A 20,653-nucleotide genomic window follows, 5' to 3' on the forward strand; every position below is an offset into this window, starting at 1 on the left:
TGATAATGAGCTGGACTCCGAGCTCCGCCCCCACATGTAGCTCCTCCCACCAGCGCCCCTTAGGGCGGGGAGGCATTTGGGGACTGAGAGGTTTGGGAGGCACTGGATGGGGAAAGGACAGTTCTAGGGAAGGATGTGGGGATGCCTCTCTCACCCGTCCTTCTCCTTTTGACCCCGCGGAGCCACACCCCTAAGCCCCCCCTCCCGCTCAGCCCCGGCTCGCGACAGAGGGGGCGGGACGAAAATGCCAGCGAGCCGGGGACACGTGTGCGTGCGCGCAGCGTTCGCGGGCGTCTAAATTAGAATCCGCTCGGCTCCGGGTCTGTATTTACCCAGCGTGCAGCGGGCACGTGTCTACTCAGCGTGTGTGAGCGCCAGCCGCCCAGGAGCGCCCGAGTCCGCCTTCTGCTCGGTGTGCTGGGGCCCTGGCCCTCCACGCGAGAACGAGTAACAAGGGGTGATTCTTTTGATTCCGCATCCGGGCCCCAAGCTTTGACAACCCCCCCCCCCCCGCAACTCCATGTGCTCATCTGGCCGGGTGTCTACCAGAACATCGTCAGAATTCGAATTTGTGGACCATCTGCTCACCCCTTCCCGGCCGCATGGGTACCTCTTTTGCGTATCCATGGGACCCTTCCCTCTCTACCCTTCATGGTCTCACCCTAGCCCGGTGAGCTATTTTGGAGATGAGTTCTCGCTCCACAGTTGTTTGTTCTCCAGGAAAGCACAGGTTCTGAAGGTGGGGCTAGGATAGGAAACTTAACATCCAATCAGAGCTGCCGCGCGGTGGCGGCGGCGCCAATCAGGAAAGCCAGACCTTGAACCCCGCCCTGCCCCTGTCCGTGGCCCTCCTGGACCGCGCTGATCCCATCTGCACAGCCTCGATAATGCCAGCAGGAGAGGTTTCTGCGACACCCGCTGGGGATACACAAAGTCTGCGGCTTCGGGACCTCAGGTGGGCCCTGAGTGAGGAAACCTCAAGTGCCCTCAGGGAGTCAAGGAACTTGGAGAAAGTGATCGCAAAAAAAAAAAAAAAAAAAAGTTCCTCCGAAGAAGGGCAGTAATGGGATCCCTTAGGTCACAGGACAGAGGCTGGTTAAGGAAGCCTTTATTGATTTCTGGAGGGTTCCCCCGCCAATATTTATTTTTATTTTTGAGACAGGATCTCTCTCTGTCGCCCAGGCTGGAGTGCAGTGGCACGATCAAGGCTCACTGCAACCTCGACCTTCAGGGCTCAAGCAATCCTCCCACTCAGCCTCCCGAGTAGCTGGGCCCACAGACGTGCAGCACCAAGCCCGGCTAATTTTTGTTATTTGTTGCATAGATGGAGTCTCACCATGTTGTCCACGCTGGTCTCAAACTCCTGGGCTCACGCAGTCCTGCTGCCTTGGCATCCCTAAGTGCTGGGATTACAGGCGTCAGCCACAGTGTTCGGGGGATTCCCCAAATTGCTCCAGATTCCTCTTTTGTCTCGCTCAGCCGGCATAGAATACCCCGCTTTACTCCGGAGACTTCATCGCTAGGTACTTGTACAGGTACACAGCGCCCACGGCGAGGAGGATCCCCACAAGGGCAGCGATGGAACAGGAGGCCAAGGCTGTGGGCACGGGGCTCCAAGCTGGGAGCAGGAGGCGAGAATTAGGAAGGGGACAGAGGGAGGTCTGTCGACCCGCGTGAAACTCACGCTTGGTCTGTGCGCCTTCTTGGGGTTATAAACCTCTCCGCCCCCTTCCTCGTCCCCAGGATTACAGGGGTGCCTCACCGATCATCAGTGTAATGGGTGCAGAGCTGCTGCGGACCACCAGGCCGTCGAGATTGAGGCGCGCGTGGCAGATCACGGGCTGCCAGAAATCGCGGGGTCCAGCGGGAAACTCGTAGGTCAAGGTCACGTTGGCCAGATCCAGGCCGGTGAAGCGCTCCAGGCTTTCGGAATAGATGATCCGACCGCCGCACCTCAGGGTCACCACCAAGTAGCCCACGGGGAACACGTGTGTCACGTGGCAGCGCAAAGTGTATTTCCTGCCCTCTAAGACCGGAGGCTCCAAAATCACGCTGTGGGGAGGTTCTAAGGCAAGGGGGACCCTCTGAGTGAGGTCCGCGGGCGCCCCCTATAGAGCGACTGTCAACTACCCTCCCCCCATCTCTTCCAGCCCCCTCCCTTCACCCCAGCCGGACCGAGCCCCTATCCCTCACTGTAGGCGGTGATCCTGGCGGTGGCCCAGCGCGTTTTTCCTGCGCAGGTGACAAAGCAGTGCGCCTGGGAGCTCCAGGCCCTCACGTCGAGCAGCTGGTAAAGCACCCAACCCGGCCCTCTGAGCGTCTTGCCCTGCTGCAGCCGGGTGCGGAGGCTGGAACTCTGTGGCTGGGGACAGCTGTTGCTGCAATTGAGCCACACTGACCCTCCCGGCGGCACAGCCACGAACTCTGGGTTCACGCGCACCCAGAAGGGCACTGAGGTCCCCGAGGGCGTGGGAGAGCTACCCTTGGAGCCTCGTGCCCGCTCAGTCCCGCGTCCCAGCGCACTCCCAACTCCCAGGTAAGCGGCCGCCAAAAAAAGCAGCAGCGACAGGGGAAACAGAGACCCCATGGCAAAAAGCCCGGACTGAGGGGCTCCGCGCCAGACAGCCAGGGCTGGCTCTGGAGATAAGGAGGCCCTCAGCCCCGCCTCCTCAACTCCGCCCTGGAGAGGGAGGGGAGGCCCCATTAGAGGGCCCAGGAGTCCCGCAAAAAGAGATTCTTCTCCCCGGGTCAAGAATGGGATTCCAGACCGGGCGCGGTGGCTCAAGTCTGTAATCCCAGCACTTTGGGAGGCCGAGGCGGGCGTATCACGAGGTCAGGGGTTTGTGACCAGCCTGACCAACATGGTGAAACCCCTCTCTACTAAAAATACAAAAAATAGCCAGGTGTGGTGGTGCCTGCCTGTAATCCCAGGTACTCAGGAGACTGAGCAGGATTATTGCTTGAACCCAGGAAGCAGAGGTTGCAGTGAGCCGAGATCGCCCACTGCACTCCAGCCTGGGCCACCAAGCAAGACTCCATCTCAAAAAAAAAAAAAAAAAGGCGGTGGGGGGGATTCCAGGCCTCATTGGAAACCAAATTTTTTTTTCTGGAGTCTTCAGTTTTCACTACAGACCCAGAAGGTCATAAATAGTCCTAGATTTGGACCAGAACCTCAAGGTATGGCCATGAGTTCACAATGTTTTTCTTGGGGGAGGAAGTGGGAGGATGGGACTGTGGCTGCTTAGAAAGGACTCCAGCTGGATGTGAAACCTCCCCTCAACTCACACAAGGCTGAGGCAGATGAGAAAAGCTTTATTAGCACAAAGGAAGTCTGGGCAATGTCGTGACACCCTGTCTCCACAAAAAAGTCCAATTTCCCAGGTGTGGTGGCGTGCATCTGTGGCCCCAGCTACTCAGGAGGCTGAGGTGGGAGGATCACTTGAGCTCAGGAGGTCAAGGCTGTAGTGAACTATGATTGCACCACTGTACTCCAGCCTGGGTGACAGAGTGAGACCTTATCTACAAACACACACACACACACACACACACACACACACACACACGGAAGAGGCTGCCAGAGCTGGGATGGAGTGCTCCATTACCTTGGCCCCCTCACATACATACACACACACACACACACACACACACACACACGAAAGAGGCTTCTAGAGCTGGGGAGTCCTCCAATACCTTGGCCCCCTGCCCCCTGCTTGCAGGGCTCTGATCACTGCGGGAAGTTGGAGCTGTGTAGTGCGAGGTCCCACTGAATTGCAAACAGAAAAAGGCAGAGGTCGGGCATATTCCCTGGGCACTCTCCAGGCATTACCACCGTCACTGGGAACGCTGGCAGGAATGTATGTGGGTGGGGAGTGGCTAACGAAGGCGTCGTTTTTGAGGGAAGGGAGGAGTAAGGCCTCACTGGGTCGCTCCAGTTCTGAACCTGTAACCATTACTAGTCCACATAGTGCTTTCGTGCCAAATAGAAAAATCACTCCTTCTGGGGAAAGGCAGGTTGGTCAACGAGAAGTCCCAGCCCCATTTGATCTTTTTGCCAGGCACTCTTGTGCAGTGTACAACCTGTACAACTGTACCTGGTGACCCTGAATGTGACTGTGGCTGGGAGCTCCGTGAAGCTAGAGACCTATGTTCATCTTGTTCGCCATCCTAGCCTACATAAAAAGCACTCAATAAATAGCTGGTAAAAAAAAAAATGAATAAATACGTATCAAGGGTTGGGGACAGTCAATAGACAGCAGCGCCCAAGCTGGCCTCTGTCAAGAAGTGCAGGCATTTATGTTTTGATGCGACACATGTCTGTGCAGGGCCACTTCTTCCGTAGGGCTGTGGGGCGTTAGCATACCCCATGGCCAGCGAATTTCAGTATTTCCTGGCTGTGTGTCCTTATGGTAGGGGTATGTTTCCCCGACCCGTTCCCCTCTCACCAGGCTAGACTTTGACGTCCATCACAGTCACATCTTGAGTCTTGCCCCTTCCTCTTGGCTTAGTCACGTGACTGCAGATCACATGCCTGGCCTAGTGTTTTCGGTGTGCAGCAGGCGCCATGGCCCCAAATGCCATCTGCATCTGACTGAGACCAATGCCCTGCCCTCTGGCATCCCAGGGCCAGTGGGTGTAGCTGTATGGCATACGTCTGTCACTCTGTTCTGTGTGGCACCACTACCACCAGATGGGAGGGCCGAGGAAGAGGCCCCGTCTTGGGGTAGGTTCAGGGAGGCGTGGCTTGTGTGATGGGTTTCATGGGGGTCCCGTTTTGAGCCTGTTGGAGTCTGTATTTCCTGATCTTCCTCTGGCGGTTATAGAGGTACACGGTGATGCCTGCGGCGCCCAGGATGGCTGCAGTCACCACTAGAGCGATGATGGCCACCTCATATGTGGGGGCTGTGGGGAGGATACAAGGGGTGGTGAGGATTGCAAGGGTCCCATGGCCCCTGCCCCACCCAGCCCTGCAGGCGGGATCACTCACAGCCCCACCCAGCCCTGCAGGCGGGATCACTCACAGCCCCACCCAGTCCTGCAGGCGGGATCACTCACAGCCCCACCCAGTCCTGCAGGCGGGATCACTCACAGCCCCACCCAGTCCTGCAGGCAGGATCACTCACAGGGTGCATTCACCACGTTCACAGTCACCTGGCAGGTGACCTCCCCTCGAGTGCTCGTGGCCCGACAGAGGTAGGTGCCCGCAAGATCCCGTGTGACATTCACTGATTTCCCGATGGGCAGTGACAAAATGCCATCTTTTAGACACTCAAGCTGGGGTAAGGGATTTCCCCAAGCCTGGCATGTCACAGTCTGCTGGGAGTTTTCTGGCCACGTCCAGTTTCTCGGACAATCCTTCTCGTCCAGTTGGGGGCCATCTGGAAAAACACAAGATGAGATGAAGGTTGGGGACCAGGACACCCCTCCCCATCTAGGACTGCAGGACTTCAGGGAGGGCTCCCTTTATGAGTGGGGTTGGGCCTTGGGGGGACAGGGGTCTTTGTCCAGCAGCCTCACTCACACAGCACACGGAGCTCCCGGGTCTGGTTCTTGTGTACAACCTGTCCGGCCACCTCTAGGGTTGCAGAGCAGGAGAAGTTGCGTCCATCGTCCTCGGGCCTGGCCTTCAGCCGTAATTGGGCGCTCGGGCCCGGTGTCTGGGCTGGGGCCCCATTCAGCATCACCGTGGCTCTGGGGTGGGCCTCACACTTCACAATCACCTCGGTTCCTTCTGAGACCTCAGGCTCCGTCAAAATCACTTTGGGTGCCGGAAAGCCTGAGGGTGGGCACACGGTGAGCCCCATTCCCGGTTCAGTTCACACCCCCAGGAAGCCCTGATCTGTCCCCTGCCCATTCTTACTGTAGACGGTCACTGTCTTCCGCGTCTCCCGGCTCTGGTTCCCTAGTATTACTGCACACAACAGCCGCTGGGTGCCCTCTTCCTCTGCGGTCCCCTTGACTGAGGCCTTGGCCGAGAGGGAGTCGATGCCATAGGTGACTGTGTGGTTCAGCTTCTGGTCCCCCAGCGCCAGGTGGACCTGGGCCTCCGAGACTGGGAACAGCCCATCCAGGGAACAGACCACGGTCCCCTGCGTGTCCACCTCCAGGACCCAGGGGCTGAGAAGTTGTGGGGGAGTCGCTGGCAGGACTGGGGAGAGAGGGTAAGTGTGAGTAGACAGGGATGGATGCCCCAGAGCCCTTCTCAGGGCATTTCATTCCCCTCCTGCAAGATCTTCTTCCAGGGCGACTCAGCAGCCTAGGCCACATATGCCTAGAACACATGCACCCTTCAGCTGGGTCCACACCTTTTTTTTTTTTTTTTTTTTTGAGATAGAATTTCGTTCTTGTTGCCCGGGCTGGAGTGCAATGACATAATCTTGGCTCACCGCAATCTCCATCTCCTGGGTTCAAGCGATTCTCCTACCTCAGCCTCCCAAGTAGCTGGGATTACAGGCATGCGCCACCACACCTGGCTAATTTTATATTTTATTCCATGTTAGTCAGGCTGGTCTCGAACTCCCGACCTCAGGTGATCCACCCACCTCAGCCTCCCAAAGTGCTGGGATTACAGGTGTGAGCCACTGAGTTCAGCAGGCCACACCCTTGTCAGAAGATCCTGAGGCCAGGGGCACCCCATTCCAGGATACTCTACCCTCTCCCTGCCGGCTTCTTCAATCCTCACCAAAGGTTTGGAGCTGGTGGGGGGCCGAGGTGTTCTCAAACAGCCCCAGCCCTTGGGACCGCAGGTCCAATTCAGTGCGGCATGAGAAATTGGCTCTGTGATCATCTCTGCCTGCCAGCACCGTGACCGTGACCTCGGCGGGCTCCCCGACCACTGGCTGCCGGCTCAGCTCCTCTTCCCCACGGAGCAGCACCACAGTGAGGTTGGACCGGGGTGCCCCGCCCTCCACCTGGCAGCGTAGGGTAAGGTTCTCACCCACCGGCTGCCAAGCAGGGAGGGGTGCCAGCTCCACCCGTTCTGGAGTCCCTGCAGGAAAACAGAGGCGGGGGTGTCTGGTGAACTGGACCTTGCTGCCTGCCCAGCACATGAACCACACCTGCCTGGGAGCCCCAGCTCTTCAGTATCTCCCCCACACACGCCCAAACACCTCAGCAGATAGGAATGTCAAGATCTTCAGGGAAAGCTGGTAAGAGGGCCCCAGGTGTTTGTGAAGGGGATCAAAAAATTCCTTATTCGTGACAGCAGCATCTTAGAGTGAAAAGTGGAAAAGAACTCTTTTTTTTTTTTTTGAGATGGAATGTCACTGTTGCCAGGCTGGAGTGCAGTGGCACGATCTCGGCTCACTGCGACCTCCGCCTCCCAGGTTCAAATGATTCTCCTGCCTCAGCCTCCCGAGTAGTTGGGACTACAGGCACTTGCCACCGTGCCCAACTAATTTTTATACTTTTAGTAGAGATGGAGTTTCACCATGCTGGCCAGGATGGTCTCAATCTCCTGACTTTGTGATCCACCCACCTCGGCCTCCCAAAGTGCTGGGTTTATATAGGCGTGAGCCACTGCTCCCGGCCTGTGAACTTCACAGTCTATTGCTAGGGGTCTGGTCAAATAAGTTCAGCAGCCCAGTGCACTAAACTGAGTGAACAGCGGTGTGATCTCAGCTCACTGCAACCTCCGCCACGGGGTTCAGCCGATTCACCTGTCCCGGCCTCCTGAGTAGCTTGAATTATAGGCACACACCACTGCACCTGATTAATTTTTTTATTTTTATTTTATTTATTTGTTAGACTGAGTGTCCTTCAGTCGCCCAGGCTGGAGGGCAATGGCTCAATCTCAGCTCACTGCAACCTCTGCCTCCTGGGTTCAAGTGATTCTCCTGCCTCAGCCTCCCTAGTGGCTGGGATTACAGGCACGCACCACCATGCCCAGCTACTTTTTGTATTTTTAGTAGAAATGGGGTTTTCAGCATGTTGCCCAGGCTTGTCTTGAATTCCTGATCTCAAGTGATCTTCCCATCTCAGCCTCCCAAATTGCTGGGATTACAGGTGTGAGCAAACACACTAGGCCTAGACATTCTTTAAAAAACAAAAACAAACAGTCCACACCTTTAATCCCAACAACACTTTGGGAGACGGAGGTGGGCGGATCACAAAGTCAGGAGATCGAGACCATCCTGAGGCCAGGAGTTCAAGACTGGTTGGGCAACATTGTGAGACCCCATTTCTGGGAGGAAAAAAAAAAAAAGCACATTTAAAAACAAGCCAGGCTTCGGCCAGGCATGGTGGCTCATGCCTGTAGAGGCCGAGGTGGATGGATCACCTGAAGTCAGGAGTTCGAGACCAGCCTGACCAACATGGCAAAACCCTGTCTCTACTAAAAAAAATTAAAAAATTAGGCTGGGCATGGTGGTTCACACCTGCAATCCCAGCACTTTGAGACGCCGATGCGGGCAGATCACAAGGTCAGGAGTTGAAGATCAGCCTGGCCAACATAGTGAAACCGTGTCTCTACTAAAAAAAACAAAAATTAGCCAGGCATCATGGCACATGCCGGTAGTCCCAGCTTCTCAGGCAGGAGGATGGCTTGAACCCAGGAGGTGGAGGTTGCGGCGAGCCGAGACTGCACCACTGCACTCCTTCTTGGGCAACGGAGTGAGACTTCATCTCAAAAAAAAAAACAACCAAAAAAAAAACCAAGAAAACAAAAATTAGCTGGGTGTGGTGGTAGATGCCAGTAATCCTAGTTACATGGGAGACCGAGGCAGGGAGAATCACTTGAACCCGGGAGGTGGAGGTTGCAGTGAGCTAAGATTGTGCCCCTGCACTCCAGCCTGGGCAAGAGAGAGAGACTCTGTCTCCAAAAAACAAGCTGGGCTTGGTGACTCACACCTGTAGTCCCAGCTACTCAGGAGGCTGAGGGTGGGAGGAAGATTTCTTGAGTCTGGGAGTTTGAGGCTGCAGTGAGCTACGATTCTGCCACTGCACTCCAGCCTGGGCGACAAAGTGAGACTCTGTGTCTAAAAATAAAACAGAAAGCTGTTAAGCTGTTAAACAATATATACATAAGGTCAAGGAAACTCTGACCTCCAGCTCTTACCTCTCACCATCTCCTACAAACTCTTGCAGAATTTGAGGTGGCCTCGAGCCTCAGCCCCTAGAGGAAACCCAGCTCGGCTGCCTGGTGGTGGGGTTGGGGGAATGTCTCTTCTGCTCTCAGCTCTTCTTGACCCTGATCTTCAGTCCTTTTCCAAATCCTGGTCACTGAACTATTCAAATATTTGCCTGTCCTTCCCTTGTTGGATATGGTCACGGCCCACAGCGTGGGCCGCCTGGACAAGGGCCATAGCCAGCTGCTCTGTGGTTTCCTGTAAATCTAGCCTTCAGCTTATCTAACCCTGGCCTGCTCACAAACCCTCCACGACACCCCGAGGAGGAGAAAGTTCCGGCTCCTCCACTTGGCATTCAAGGCCCTGCCAACCTCGCCCCGCCTCCCATCAATCTTTTTTTTTTTTTTTTTTTTTTTTTAGAGGCAGGGTCTCGCTCTGTCACCCTGGCTGGAATGCAGTGGCACAATCATAGCTGACTGTAACCTCCAATTCCTGGGCTTGACCAGGCTCAGTGTCACGCCTGTAATCCCAGCACTTTGGGAAGCCAAGGTGGTGGATCACTTGAGGTCAGGTATTCAAGACACCGTCTCTACTAAAAATACAAAAATAATTTAGCTGGACATGGTGGTGAGCACCTGTAATCCCAGCAACTCGGGAGGCTGAGGCAGGAGAATCGCTTGAACCCAGGAGGCAGAGGCTGCAGTGAGCCAAGATGGCACCATTGCACGCCAGCCTGGGCCACAGATGGAGACTTCATCTCAAAAAATAAAAATAAAAAAATTTCTGGGCTCAAGTGATCCTCCCACTTAAGCCTCCAGAGTAGTTGAGACTACAAGCATATGCCACCATGCCAGGCTATTTTTTTTATTTTCTTAGAGACAGGGTCTCCCTGTGTTGCCCAGGCTGGTCTCGAACTCCCGGGCTGAAGCAATCCTCTTGCTTCGGCCTCCCAAAGTGCCAGGATTACAGGCATGAGCCACCGTGCCCGGCCCACACCAACTTACTGCTGTTGGGCTCCTCCTGCCCCCATCAAGATTTCTCCCTGCTCCAAACTTTTGCCCAGGCTGTTCCCCTGCCCAGAATGCCTGTCTTTATGAACTCCTACACATCCTTTAAAGCCCAGCTGGTGGTCACCTCCTCTAGGAATTACACTAACCTTTTTGGAAAAGACTAAGCCATCCAGGGAGGCTTCTTTCTGTTTACAGCACGGGTGGGGCAAGACCAAGCTAGAGCCTCTCTCAAGTGACACACGCCCACACACCGTTAACTCCTTTGCTACCTGTGCCGGCCGTCTGCTCCCTTTCACAGAAGTAAGAACTGAGGCAAAGTGGGGCACCCAGAGTCACAGAGGAAGAAACGTGGCAGAACCAGGAGTCGAACCTGGAGTTGTACGCTTTCAACTACCAGGCAGAGCCGGGCACGGTGTGCTATGCCTGTGATCCCAGCACTTTGGGAGGCTGAGGTGGGTGTATCACCAGGGGTCAGGAGTTTGAGACCAGCCTGGCCAATGTGGTGAAACCCTGTCTCTACTAAAAATTCAAAAATTAGCCAGACTTGGTGGCAGGTGCCTGTAATCTCAGCTACTCGGGAGGCAGGATGAGGCAGGAGAATTGCTTGAACTTGGGAGGCTGAAGTTGCAGTGAGCGGAGATTGCACCACTGCACTCCAGCCTGGGCGACAGAGTGAGACTCTGTCTCAAATAAATAAATAAATAAATAAAGCCTATCAGGCAGAGATGCAGAAAAGTCCTTCAAAGAGCTTTCTCTGGGGTTTTTAGAGGCCACTGGGAATGTTTGGGGACTTCCCTCACCTGGGAAGGTCAGCATCTGCTCACCTACCCTTCAAATCAGAAGCAAAGCCAATCATTTACCCAGAGGCTTCCTTGCCCTGGCACAATGACAGCAGAATGTCCTTTCTCCCTCACTGTGTCATTTTACCCATCAGAGGAGGTCTCACCTGATCGCAAAGTAAACCCAGAAGCCACATCTCCAAGCTATTAAGGGTCTTGTTGGGGCTGGGACCCAAGGCTAGTCTCAAAGCTACTTGGCCAGTTTTTATTTTTCAGAGACAGGGTCTTGCTGTGTCACCCAGGCTGGAGTGCAGTGGTGTCATCACGGCTCATTGCAGCCTCGACCTCCTGGTCTCAGGCGATCCTCTCACCTCAGCCTCCTGAGTAGCTGGGATTATAGGTATACCACCATGCTTGGCTAGTTTTCTTATTTTTTGTAGATATGGGGTCTTGCTGTGTTGACCAGGCTGGTGTCCAGCTCCCAGTCCTCCTGCTTTGGCCTCCTAAATCACGGTGATTATAGGCATGAGCCACTGCGCCTAGCCTGCCCAATTCTCTTCTGTTTTTCCTTCTTTGATTTTGTTTTGTTTTCATTTGAATCTCTTTTTTGCCTTGGTAACTCATTCCCACAATTCAAAGTCTCCAAAGTAGGAAGAAAACAGAGAGAATTGCTGGCCAGGTACGGTGGCTCACAACTGTAATCCCAGCACTTAGGGAGGCTGAGGCGGGTGGATCACCTGAGGTGAGGAGTTCGAGACCAGCCTGGCCAACATGGTGAAACCCCTTTTCTACTAAAAATATAAAAATTTGCTAGGGATGGTATTGGGTGCCTGTAATCCCAGATACTTGGGAGGCTGAGGCATGTCGATCACCTGAGGTTGGGAGTTCGAGACCAGCCTGACCAACACGGAGAAACCCCGTCTCTGCTAAAAGTACAAAATTAGCCAGGCGTGGTAATGCATGTCTGTAATCCCAGGTCCTCAGGAGGCTAAGGCAGGAGAATCCCTTGAACCTGGGAGGCGGAAGTTGCGGTGAGCTGAGATCGTGCCATTGCACTCTAGCCTGGGCAACAAGAGCGAAACTCCATCTTACACACACACACACACACACACACACACACGCACGCACACACAAAGAATTCTCCACCTCAAGCCCTCTCTCAGAGCCTCCCAGCCTCTCTTCTCATCGCCAACTAATATTCTCCTTTCTCCCACTTCCTTTTAGGGCTATTTTATACACAAATACAGCCTCCTGAAACTGCCCCCTGCCACTCCCTAACGTGAGGGTGGCATGCCACTCATATTCAACATACTTTCTTTCATTTTGACTTTACAATACACCCCAGAGCTGACTCTCTTTCAGTTCGCCGGAACTTCCTGATTCTTCTACACGGTCACATGCTATTCTGTGTAATGGACAAGCCACAGTTTCCCGCTCTAGCCTTTCCCATTTGAGTGGTTTGCAAGCGTTTGCCCTTCATACAAAGTGACAAAGTGTCAGTGAAAGATGCCATAGGCCTCACCATCTCCCTTGTAGGCAGCGACGCCTATAGACCACTTTCCAGGACTGGGTTTTCTTTTCTTTTTTGAGACAGGATCTCACTCTGTCTCCCATGCTGGAGTGCAGTGGCATGATCATAGGCTCACTACAGCCTCCAAATCCCTGGACTCAGCTGATCCTCCCACCTCAGTCTCATGAGTATCTGGGATTACAGGCTCATGCCAGCATGCCCGGCTAATTCTTATAATTCTTTTTTTTTTTTTTGAGACAGAGTCTCATTCTGTCACCCAAGGCTGGAGTGCAGTGGCATGATCTCAGCTCACTGCAACCTCTGCTTCCCAGGTTCAAGTGATTCTCCTGCCTCAGCCTCCCTAGTAGCTGGGACTACAGACATGCTCCACCACGCATGGCTAATTGTATTTTTAGTAGATGGGGTTTCGCCATGTTTGCCAGGCTGGTCTCAAACTCCTGACCTCAAGCGATCCACTCGCCTTGGCCTCCCAGAGAGCTGAGATTACAGGAATAAGCCACCTTGACTGGCCAGGATTGGGGTTTGCCACAGGATACACACATGTGGCATTAAAAAAAAAATAGAATGGGGGCCGGGTGCGGTGGCTCATGCCTGCAATCCCAGCACTTTGGGAGGCTGAGGTGGGTGGATCACAAGGTCAGGAGTTCAAGACCAACCTCACCAATATGGTGAAACCCCGTCCTTACTAAAAATACAAAAATTTAGCCGGGCGTGGTGGTGGCGCGCCTATAATCCCAGCTACTCTGGAGGCTGAGACAAGACAGTAACTTGAACCCGGGAGGCGGAGATTGCAGTGAACCGAGATCACACCACTGCACTCCATCCTGGCTGATAGAGCAAGACTCCATCTCAAAAATATATATATATATATAGAATGGGGCTGGGTGTGGTGGCTCACTCCTGTAATCCCAGCACTTTGGGAGGCTGAGGCAGATGGATCACTTGAGGTCAGGAGTTCAAGACCAGCCTGGCCAACATGGTGAATCTTCGTCTCTACTAAAAATACAAAAATCAGCTAGGCCGGGTGGCAGGCACCTGTAATCTCAGCTGCTCTGGAGCCTGAAGCATGAGAATCGCTTGAGCCTCGGAAGTGGAGGTTGAAGTGAGCCGAGATGGCACCACTGCACTCCAACCTGGGCAACAGAGAGAGACTCTCTCACAAAAACAAACAAACAAACAAACAAACAAACAAACAATCAAACTTTGGGAGGCCAAGGCGGGTGAATCAGTTGAGGTCAGGAGTTCGAGACCAGCCTGGACAACGTGGTGAAACCCTGTCTCTACTAAAAATACAAAAATGAGCTGGGCATGGTGATGGGCGCCTGTGATCCCAGCTACTTGGGAGGCTGAGGCAGGAAAATCAAATGAACTTGGAAGGCAGAGGTTGCAGTGAGCCAAGATAGCGCCAATGCACTCCAGCCTTGACAACAGAGGGAGACTCCATCACATTAAAAAAAAAAAAAAAAAGGATTCCACTATGTTGCCCAGACCGGTCTTGAACTCCTGGCCTCAGAGGACCCTCCCACCTCAGCCTCCCAAAGTACTGGGATTATAGGCATAAATCACCACGCCCAGCCCGTAACATTTTGAGAACTGATGCCCAATTTCCCACCACAGGGTTGGGCTTATTTACGACCCCACAGCAGTGTCCTAGCAGTGAACAAACCGCCTGTGTTCCCCAGCCTTGCCAGCACAGCTGTTAGCAATTCTGTCCACTGTTGCCAATATGTGAAAAATGCCATCCAGGGCTAGTTTTAACTCATATTTTTTTAAATAAAAATGTTTTTATTAAAACATTTAATAAAATGGTTTTGCTATGTTGCCCAGGCTGGATTCGAACTCCTAGGATTCAAACCCCTGGGTTCAAGCAATCCTCCCACCAAAGCCTCGGGAGTAGCTGAGATTACAGGTGCACGCCATGATGCCCAGCTAAATTATTTATTTACTTATTTTTTTTCTGGTAGAAACAGGGTCTCGCTATGTTTCCCAGGCCAGTCTCAAACTCCTGGACTCAAGCCATCCTTCAGCCTTAGCCTCTGGAGTAGCTGGGATTATAGGTACAAATCACCACACCTGGCTTAATTTGCTTTTTTTTTTTTTTTTTTGAGACTGAGTCTCGCTCTGTTGCCAGGGTGGAGTACAGTGGCACAATCTCGGCTCACTGCAACCTCCGCCTCCCAGATTCAAGCGATTCTCCTGCCTCAGCCTCCTGAGTAACTGGGACTACAGGCATGCGCCACCGTGCCCAGCTAATTTTTATATTTTTTAGTAGAGATGGGGTTTCACCATGTTGGGCAGGATGGTCTCGATCTCGTGACCTTGTGGTCTTCCCACCTCGGCCTCCCAAAGTGCTGGGATTACAAGTGTGAGCCACCATGCCCAGCCACTTTGCATCTTTTATTAAAGTGTCCAATCCGAGACCTTGTCATATGTTCAAAGAGTGAGGCATAGAGAGATGGCATTCTCAAATGTCCTGAATTCCTGTTGATATCTTGTTTTTTTTTTTTGAGACAGAGTCTTACTCTGTCACCCAGACTGGAGTGCAGTGGCACAATTGTGGCTCATTGCAATCTCCGTCTCCCAGGTTCAAGCAATTTTCCTGCCTAAGCCTCCGGAGTAGCTGGGATTACAGGCGCCTGCCACCACGCTGGGCTGATTTTTGTATTTTTAGTAGAGACGGGGTTTCACTGTGTTGGCAAAACTGAAACTCCTGGTCTTAAACTCCTGATCTCAGGTGATCCTTCAGCCTCACCCTCCCAAAGTGCTGGGATTACCGGTGTGAGCCACTGCGCCCCGCCTGTAGATACTTTAATTATACCCAAAGAGATTCACAAAGGGGCTTTCCAAGGATGTCCCCACCTGCCCTTCAAGGAGCCCCTCCTTGACCCTACCAGCAAGTGACAAAGATTCTTCCAGCCCACTGCAGGTGTCCCTGTGCGTCTGCTCTACCCCGTCTGCCTAGCCCAGCCCCCTGGGCTCAGTCACTTACAGTACACGGTGAGGAAGGTTTTAGCTGTTGACTGTCTACCACCGCAGTTTGAAAAGCATATTGGCTGGCTGTCTTCTTGCACATTGCTCAGTTCAAACATCTTCCAGTTGTTCCCACCTGGGAGCACCTCCCTTTTAGTCAACGGAGTCTCCAGGCCCAAGAAGGGGCTCTGATCACAGGAGCTGCTGCAGTTCACTAGCACGGAGCCACCCCGGGGCAGGATGATCCCTCGGGGGAACACAGATGTCTGGGCATCGCCAGGTCCTGGAACAAAAGAGGGAAGATGCGACAGGCATTACAAATCGGGTTCATTAGGCCGGGTGCAGTGGCTCACTCCTGTAATCCCAGCACTTTGGGAGGCCGAGGTGGGCAGATCACGAGATTAGGAGTTCAAGACGAGCCTGGCCAGCATGGTGAAACCCCATCTCTACTAAAAATATAAAAATTAGCTGGGCATGGTGCTGCATGTCTGTAATCCCAGCTACTCGGGAGGCTGAGGCAGGAGAATCGCTTGAACTGGGACCTGGGCGGCGGAGACTGCCATAAGCCGAGATCGCACCACAGCACTCCAGCCTGGGCTACAGAGTGAGACTCCATCTCAAAACAAAACAAACGAAAACCAAATCAGGTTCATCAATGGGAATGTGCACTCAGCCTGTGCTGGGTGCTGGAGGCCCAGCTTAACAAGACAAAACATTGCCTTCAATGTGGAAGTTAAAGAGAAAATTCATAAGCATGGTGGCTCACACCTGTAATCTCAGCACTTTGGGAGGCCAAGACAGGCAGATCACCTGAGGTCAGGAATTTGAGACCAGCCTGACCAACATGGTGAAACCCCATGTTCACTAAAAATGCAAAAGTTAGCCGGGCATGATGGCACGTGCCTTTAATCCCAGCTATTTTGGAGGCTGAGGCATAAGAATCACTTGAACCTGGGAGGCGGAGGTTGCAGTGAGCTGCGGTCGTGCCACTGTACTCCAGCCTGAGCAACAGAGAGAGACTCTGTCTCAAAAAGAAATAAAAAAAATTCATGAGCAAACAAGATAATTAATAACTGATGTTAATAAGAGCTTTGACAAAAACAAAACAGGGTGATAGAACAGACAGTGCCTTGGTGACAAGTTAATGTTTGAGCAGAGATCTGAATGACCAGAAAGGGCTGGCTGTCAGGAGGAAAGGGAAGTGAATTCCAGGCAAGTACAAACCTCCTGGGGCAAGGTGGCTGGAGCTGGGTGAGCAAGGAGGAAGAGCGGGGAGATTAATTCAGGAAGATCCTGTGAGCACTGAAGGCCATGCTCAAGATGTGTTCTTTTTTTTTTTTTGAGATGGAGTCTCACTCTGTTACCCACACTGGAGTGCAGTGGCACCATCTCCGCTCACTGCAACTTCTGCCTCCTGGGTTCAAGCGATTCTCCTGCCTCCACCTCTCAAGTATCTGGGACTACAGGTAGGTGCCCCCCACCACACCCAGCTAATTTTGGTATTTTTTGTACTTTTAGTAGAGACGAGGTTTCGCCATTTTGGCCAGGCTGGCCTCGAACTTCTGACCTCAAGTGATCTGCCTGTCTCTGCCTCCCAAAGTGCTGTGATTACAGGCATGAGCATCCTTGCCCAGCCAGATGTATTCTTTATTCTGAGGGCAATAGGGAGCCATGGGAGGATTTTAGCTATCACTTTTTTTTGTTTAAGGGACAGGTCGGGGCTGGGTGTGGTGGCTCACGCCTATAATCCCAGCACTTTGGGAGGCCAAGGCAGGCAGATCACAGGTCAGGAGATCGAGACTATCCTGGTCAACATGTTGAAACCCCCATCTCTACTAAAAAATAAAAATAAAATAAAAAAATACAAAAATTAGCTGGGCATGGTGGTACGTACCTGTAATCCCAGCTACTCAGGAGGCTGAGGCAGGAGAATCGCTTGAACCAGGTAGTCGGAGGTTACAGTGAGCCAAGATTGCACCACTGCACTCCAGCCTGTTGACAGCGCAAGACTCCATCTCAAAAAAAAAAAAATAATTCTCCCTCTGTCACCCAGGCTGGAATGCAGTGGTGCAATCACAGCTCACTGTAACCTTGAACTCCTGGGCTCAAGTGATCCTCCCATCTCAGCTGCCCAAGTAGCTGTAACTACAGGACACCACCACATCCAGCTAATTTCTGAAAAACATTTTTGTAGAGATGGGGTCTCACTATGTCACTAAGCCTGGTCTCAAACTCTGGCCTCAAGCGATCCTCCCACCTTAGACTCCCAAAGTGCCCTGATTACAGGTGTGAGTCACTGTGTCCAACCAGATTTTAACGTGAAATCGGTGCCTTCGTCCCTCTCAAGAAGTCAGGTGGAGAGAGTCAGCTCTCCAGGAATCAGACTGGGTCCTCACTCCCTGAGACAAGTACCTTCCCCCTCTTTGGGCCTCAGTTTCCCCATCTGTAAGGTGGGTGAGTATAGCCACCCCATCCCTTGCTAATACAAGTAACTCAGCACAGGGTGGGCAGCAACTGGCTACCTTGCAGGTAAGTGCAGGTAAGAAAGAAGGGGCTTATGGGGTGGGCACTGTGGCTCACACCTGTAATCCCAGCACTTTGGGAGGCTGAGGCAGGTGGATCAATTGAGGTCAGGAGTTGGAGACCAACCTGGCCAACACGGTGAAACCTGTCTCTACTAAAAAAACAAACATTAGCCGGGTGTGGTGGTGGGCGCCTATAGTCCCAGCTACTCAGGAGGCTGAGGCAGGAGAACTGCTTGAACCTGGGAGGTGTAGGTTGCAGTGAGCCCAGATTGCACCACTGCACTCCAGCCTGGGCAAAAGAGCGAGACTCCATCTAAAAAACAAAAACAAAAACAAAAAAGAAAAGAAAGAAGGGGCTTATTTGGATTAAGTCCCTTAGATTCTGCTGCCTCCAAAGGTGGGAAAAAAATGTCTGAGTCCAGCACTGCCCACTTCAAAGATTCCTGTTCTCAGATTTATTCTATCTGGGATGGGGATGTGAGACCATCGGCTCCATACATTTTCCAAGGCAGAGTCTGGGATCATTCCCATTTCACAGAGGGAAACAATTACTCAGCTAGAAAGCAGTGGGATCTGGGTCTGGGTCCAGATCAGAACGCCTTTTTTTTTTTTTGAGATGGAATCTCGCTCTGTTGCCCAGGCTGGAGTGCAGTGGCACAATCTCGGCTCGCTGCAACCTGCACCTCGAAGGTTCAAGGGACTTTCCTGCCTCAGCCTCCCGAGTAGCTGGGATGACAGGCGCCTGCCGCTACGCATGGCTTGGATCAGAGGCTTCGTTGAGCTGTTCACCAAGCTCTCAATCTCCCACCCTCTGCTTCCCAAAACTCACACCACCATGAGACCCTCTGACCCCTTCCCTCTTCCCTAGCTGGGCTAGAGCTGGGGGAGGGTGTGCTGGGGCGTCCCACTTCTCAGCTTTGGGCTACGGATAAGTCAGCCCTGGAATTCCCCTGAGCAGAAGCAGCCCTGGACTTCCCCAGGGGAAGAGAGGATGAGGAACAGAATATACATCTTGACGGGGGTGGGAGTCCCTTAAGCCTTGATGCATTGGCACAGGGCCAAGTTCCCAAACCATCATGATCGGGTCCCGGGGCCAGGTGCTGTGCTGGGCCAAGATACACCTGGCAGGTGGCCGCTGTAGAGTTTCCTGTTTTACAGCTGAGAAACTGAAGAGACCCAATTTAGCAGAGCAAGGCAGTGGCTCACACCTGTTATCCCAGCTATTCCTGAAGCTGAGGCAGGAGGAATGCCAGACCCCAGGACTGCAAGACCAGCCTGGGCAACAATACGAGGCCCGCCTCTCCTCTCCATCTCCAATCCCTCACCCGTTTTATTTGTTTTGTTTTGTTTTTATAAAGACAGGGTTTCACCATGTTGGTCAGGCTGGTCTTGAACTCCCGACCTCAGGTGATCCGCCCGCCTTGGCCTCCAAAGTGCTTGGATTACAGGGGTGAACCACCACGCTCGGCCTCCCTCACCCGTTTTTAAAGCTGCAATCCACAGCCCGAAGCCACACGTGGAGGTGATTCAGGGGCTGGATACAAGGCTGTTGCCTTTCAATCGCTGTCTCTAATCCCACCTTCCCATAAACAGCTAACTAGTTATGCATGACCTGATCTCCGGCGAGCTGGGAATCGGTCCTCCCGGGGATTCGGGTAGTTGGACCGACGGCAATCTCCACCCCCGACTTACCTGGGAGCAGAGCCGCGAGCAGGACCAGAAGCGCAGGCAGCGCGGGCCGGGGGCCGCTGGGAGCCATAGCAAGGCAGAGGTTGTAGCCCCGAGGCGCAGAGGAGCTCAGCGCCGACTGGGATGCAGTGAGGCGCGCGGTCCTTTATAAACGCTGGCCACCTAGGGGCCAAGGGGCGGCGCTGCTTTCCGGGAAACCTCGCGCTTTCCCCTCCGGAACGAGGGCTGAGGTATTTCCGGACTGAGAGGGTGCCTGGCCCGAGCAGGGTCTTAGTCCTCGCTGGCCGCTCCAGCTCCGGAATTTCCAAGCTAAAGCAATGGGGCGGCTGTGGCGGACTGACGACCCCGGGGGCTGCTCCCGGCCCCCGAGCGTCCCGTTCCCCGGCCAGGCTAAGCTTGCATCACTGTCTACACCGCCCTAAGCGGTTTATTAAGTACTATTAAGTATTGCCAACTTCCCCGGACAGTGGGGACTGTTACTGTGTTCATTTCACAAAGCGGCAAAGTGAGGCTCCGAGCTGCGAAGGGATCCGAGCTCAAGTCCTCCCGCCCCAACACACGCAGGCCTCTCTTCGATCCAGGGGATGAGCCCCTTGCCTGGGTGGGGGCCCAGGAATCCTCCCGGGCTCCCTCCACTGAAGGGTGCCCCTCCCACTTAGGGTCATGTACCCGCCAAGCTGACACGGACTTTTCTCGAAAAGCGGCCGGAGCAGAGCCAGGCACCTCCCGGGGCCCGCGAACCGTGTGAGTGACGATGCGCGTCTCACCACGTCCGGGGGAATCGGCGTCCTCTCTCCATACCCGAGGGCGCTGACACCCCCGCGGCCTCCTCGCTTCCCCTTTCGGCCTTGGCCGCGGGGCCGTCTTTACAGCTCCCAGAAAAAGGAAGGAAGCTGCGCGATGCCCACGCGCTGAGCCCCTCCGCCGGCGTCCGAGGCTCCGCGGGGAAAATGAGGCAGTTAGCCTGGACCTTGACCAGGGAGGGGAGAGGGGGCGCTTGAAACCCCTGCCTGCAGCTGGGAAACTTAGCCCCCAGGCGCCGAGGCAAGGCGGGGAGAGGGGGCGCTGGGACCCCTTGCCCTCCGCG

General features: G+C 53.7%; 2 protein-coding genes and 1 long non-coding RNA gene across 4 annotated transcripts; 1 reads left to right on the forward strand and 2 right to left on the reverse strand.

Annotated features, from left to right (window-relative positions):
- Positions 1–454: 454 nt before the first annotated feature.
- On the forward strand, positions 455–3,526 carry LOC135276797 (uncharacterized). 2 transcript variants are annotated; one of them, XR_010344366.1, is made up of 2 exons: positions 455–1,535; positions 1,744–3,526. It is a non-coding gene; the product is annotated as an uncharacterized LOC135276797 (long non-coding RNA). The 2 variants fall into 2 exon arrangements; XR_010344367.1 differs by having other exon boundaries at positions 455–1,523.
- Positions 1,093–3,024, reverse strand: ICAM4 (intercellular adhesion molecule 4 (Landsteiner-Wiener blood group)). The gene is made up of 3 exons (XM_012436424.2): positions 2,194–3,024; positions 1,763–2,065; positions 1,093–1,618 (listed from the first exon to the last, which is right to left on the reverse strand). The coding sequence occupies exons 1-3, from the start codon at positions 2,702–2,704 to the stop codon at positions 1,500–1,502; spliced, it is 933 nt and encodes a 310-aa protein (XP_012291847.1). The 5' UTR covers positions 2,705–3,024; the 3' UTR covers positions 1,093–1,499.
- ICAM1 (intercellular adhesion molecule 1) lies at positions 3,298–19,672 on the reverse strand. Its single transcript, XM_012436363.2, has 7 exons — positions 19,570–19,672; positions 15,372–15,635; positions 6,680–6,985; positions 5,858–6,145; positions 5,519–5,773; positions 5,121–5,375; positions 3,298–4,899 (listed from the first exon to the last, which is right to left on the reverse strand). Exons 1-7 carry the CDS (start codon positions 19,634–19,636, stop codon positions 4,727–4,729), a joined length of 1,608 nt encoding a protein of 535 aa, XP_012291786.2. The 5' UTR covers positions 19,637–19,672; the 3' UTR covers positions 3,298–4,726.
- Between the last annotated feature and the right edge of the window lie 981 nt (positions 19,673–20,653).

This window comes from Aotus nancymaae, unplaced genomic scaffold, assembly GCF_030222135.1.
Source record: "Aotus nancymaae isolate 86718 unplaced genomic scaffold, 86718_ANA_hifiasm-v0.15.2.pri h1tg000028l, whole genome shotgun sequence".
Lineage (NCBI taxonomy): Eukaryota > Metazoa > Chordata > Mammalia > Primates > Aotidae > Aotus > Aotus nancymaae.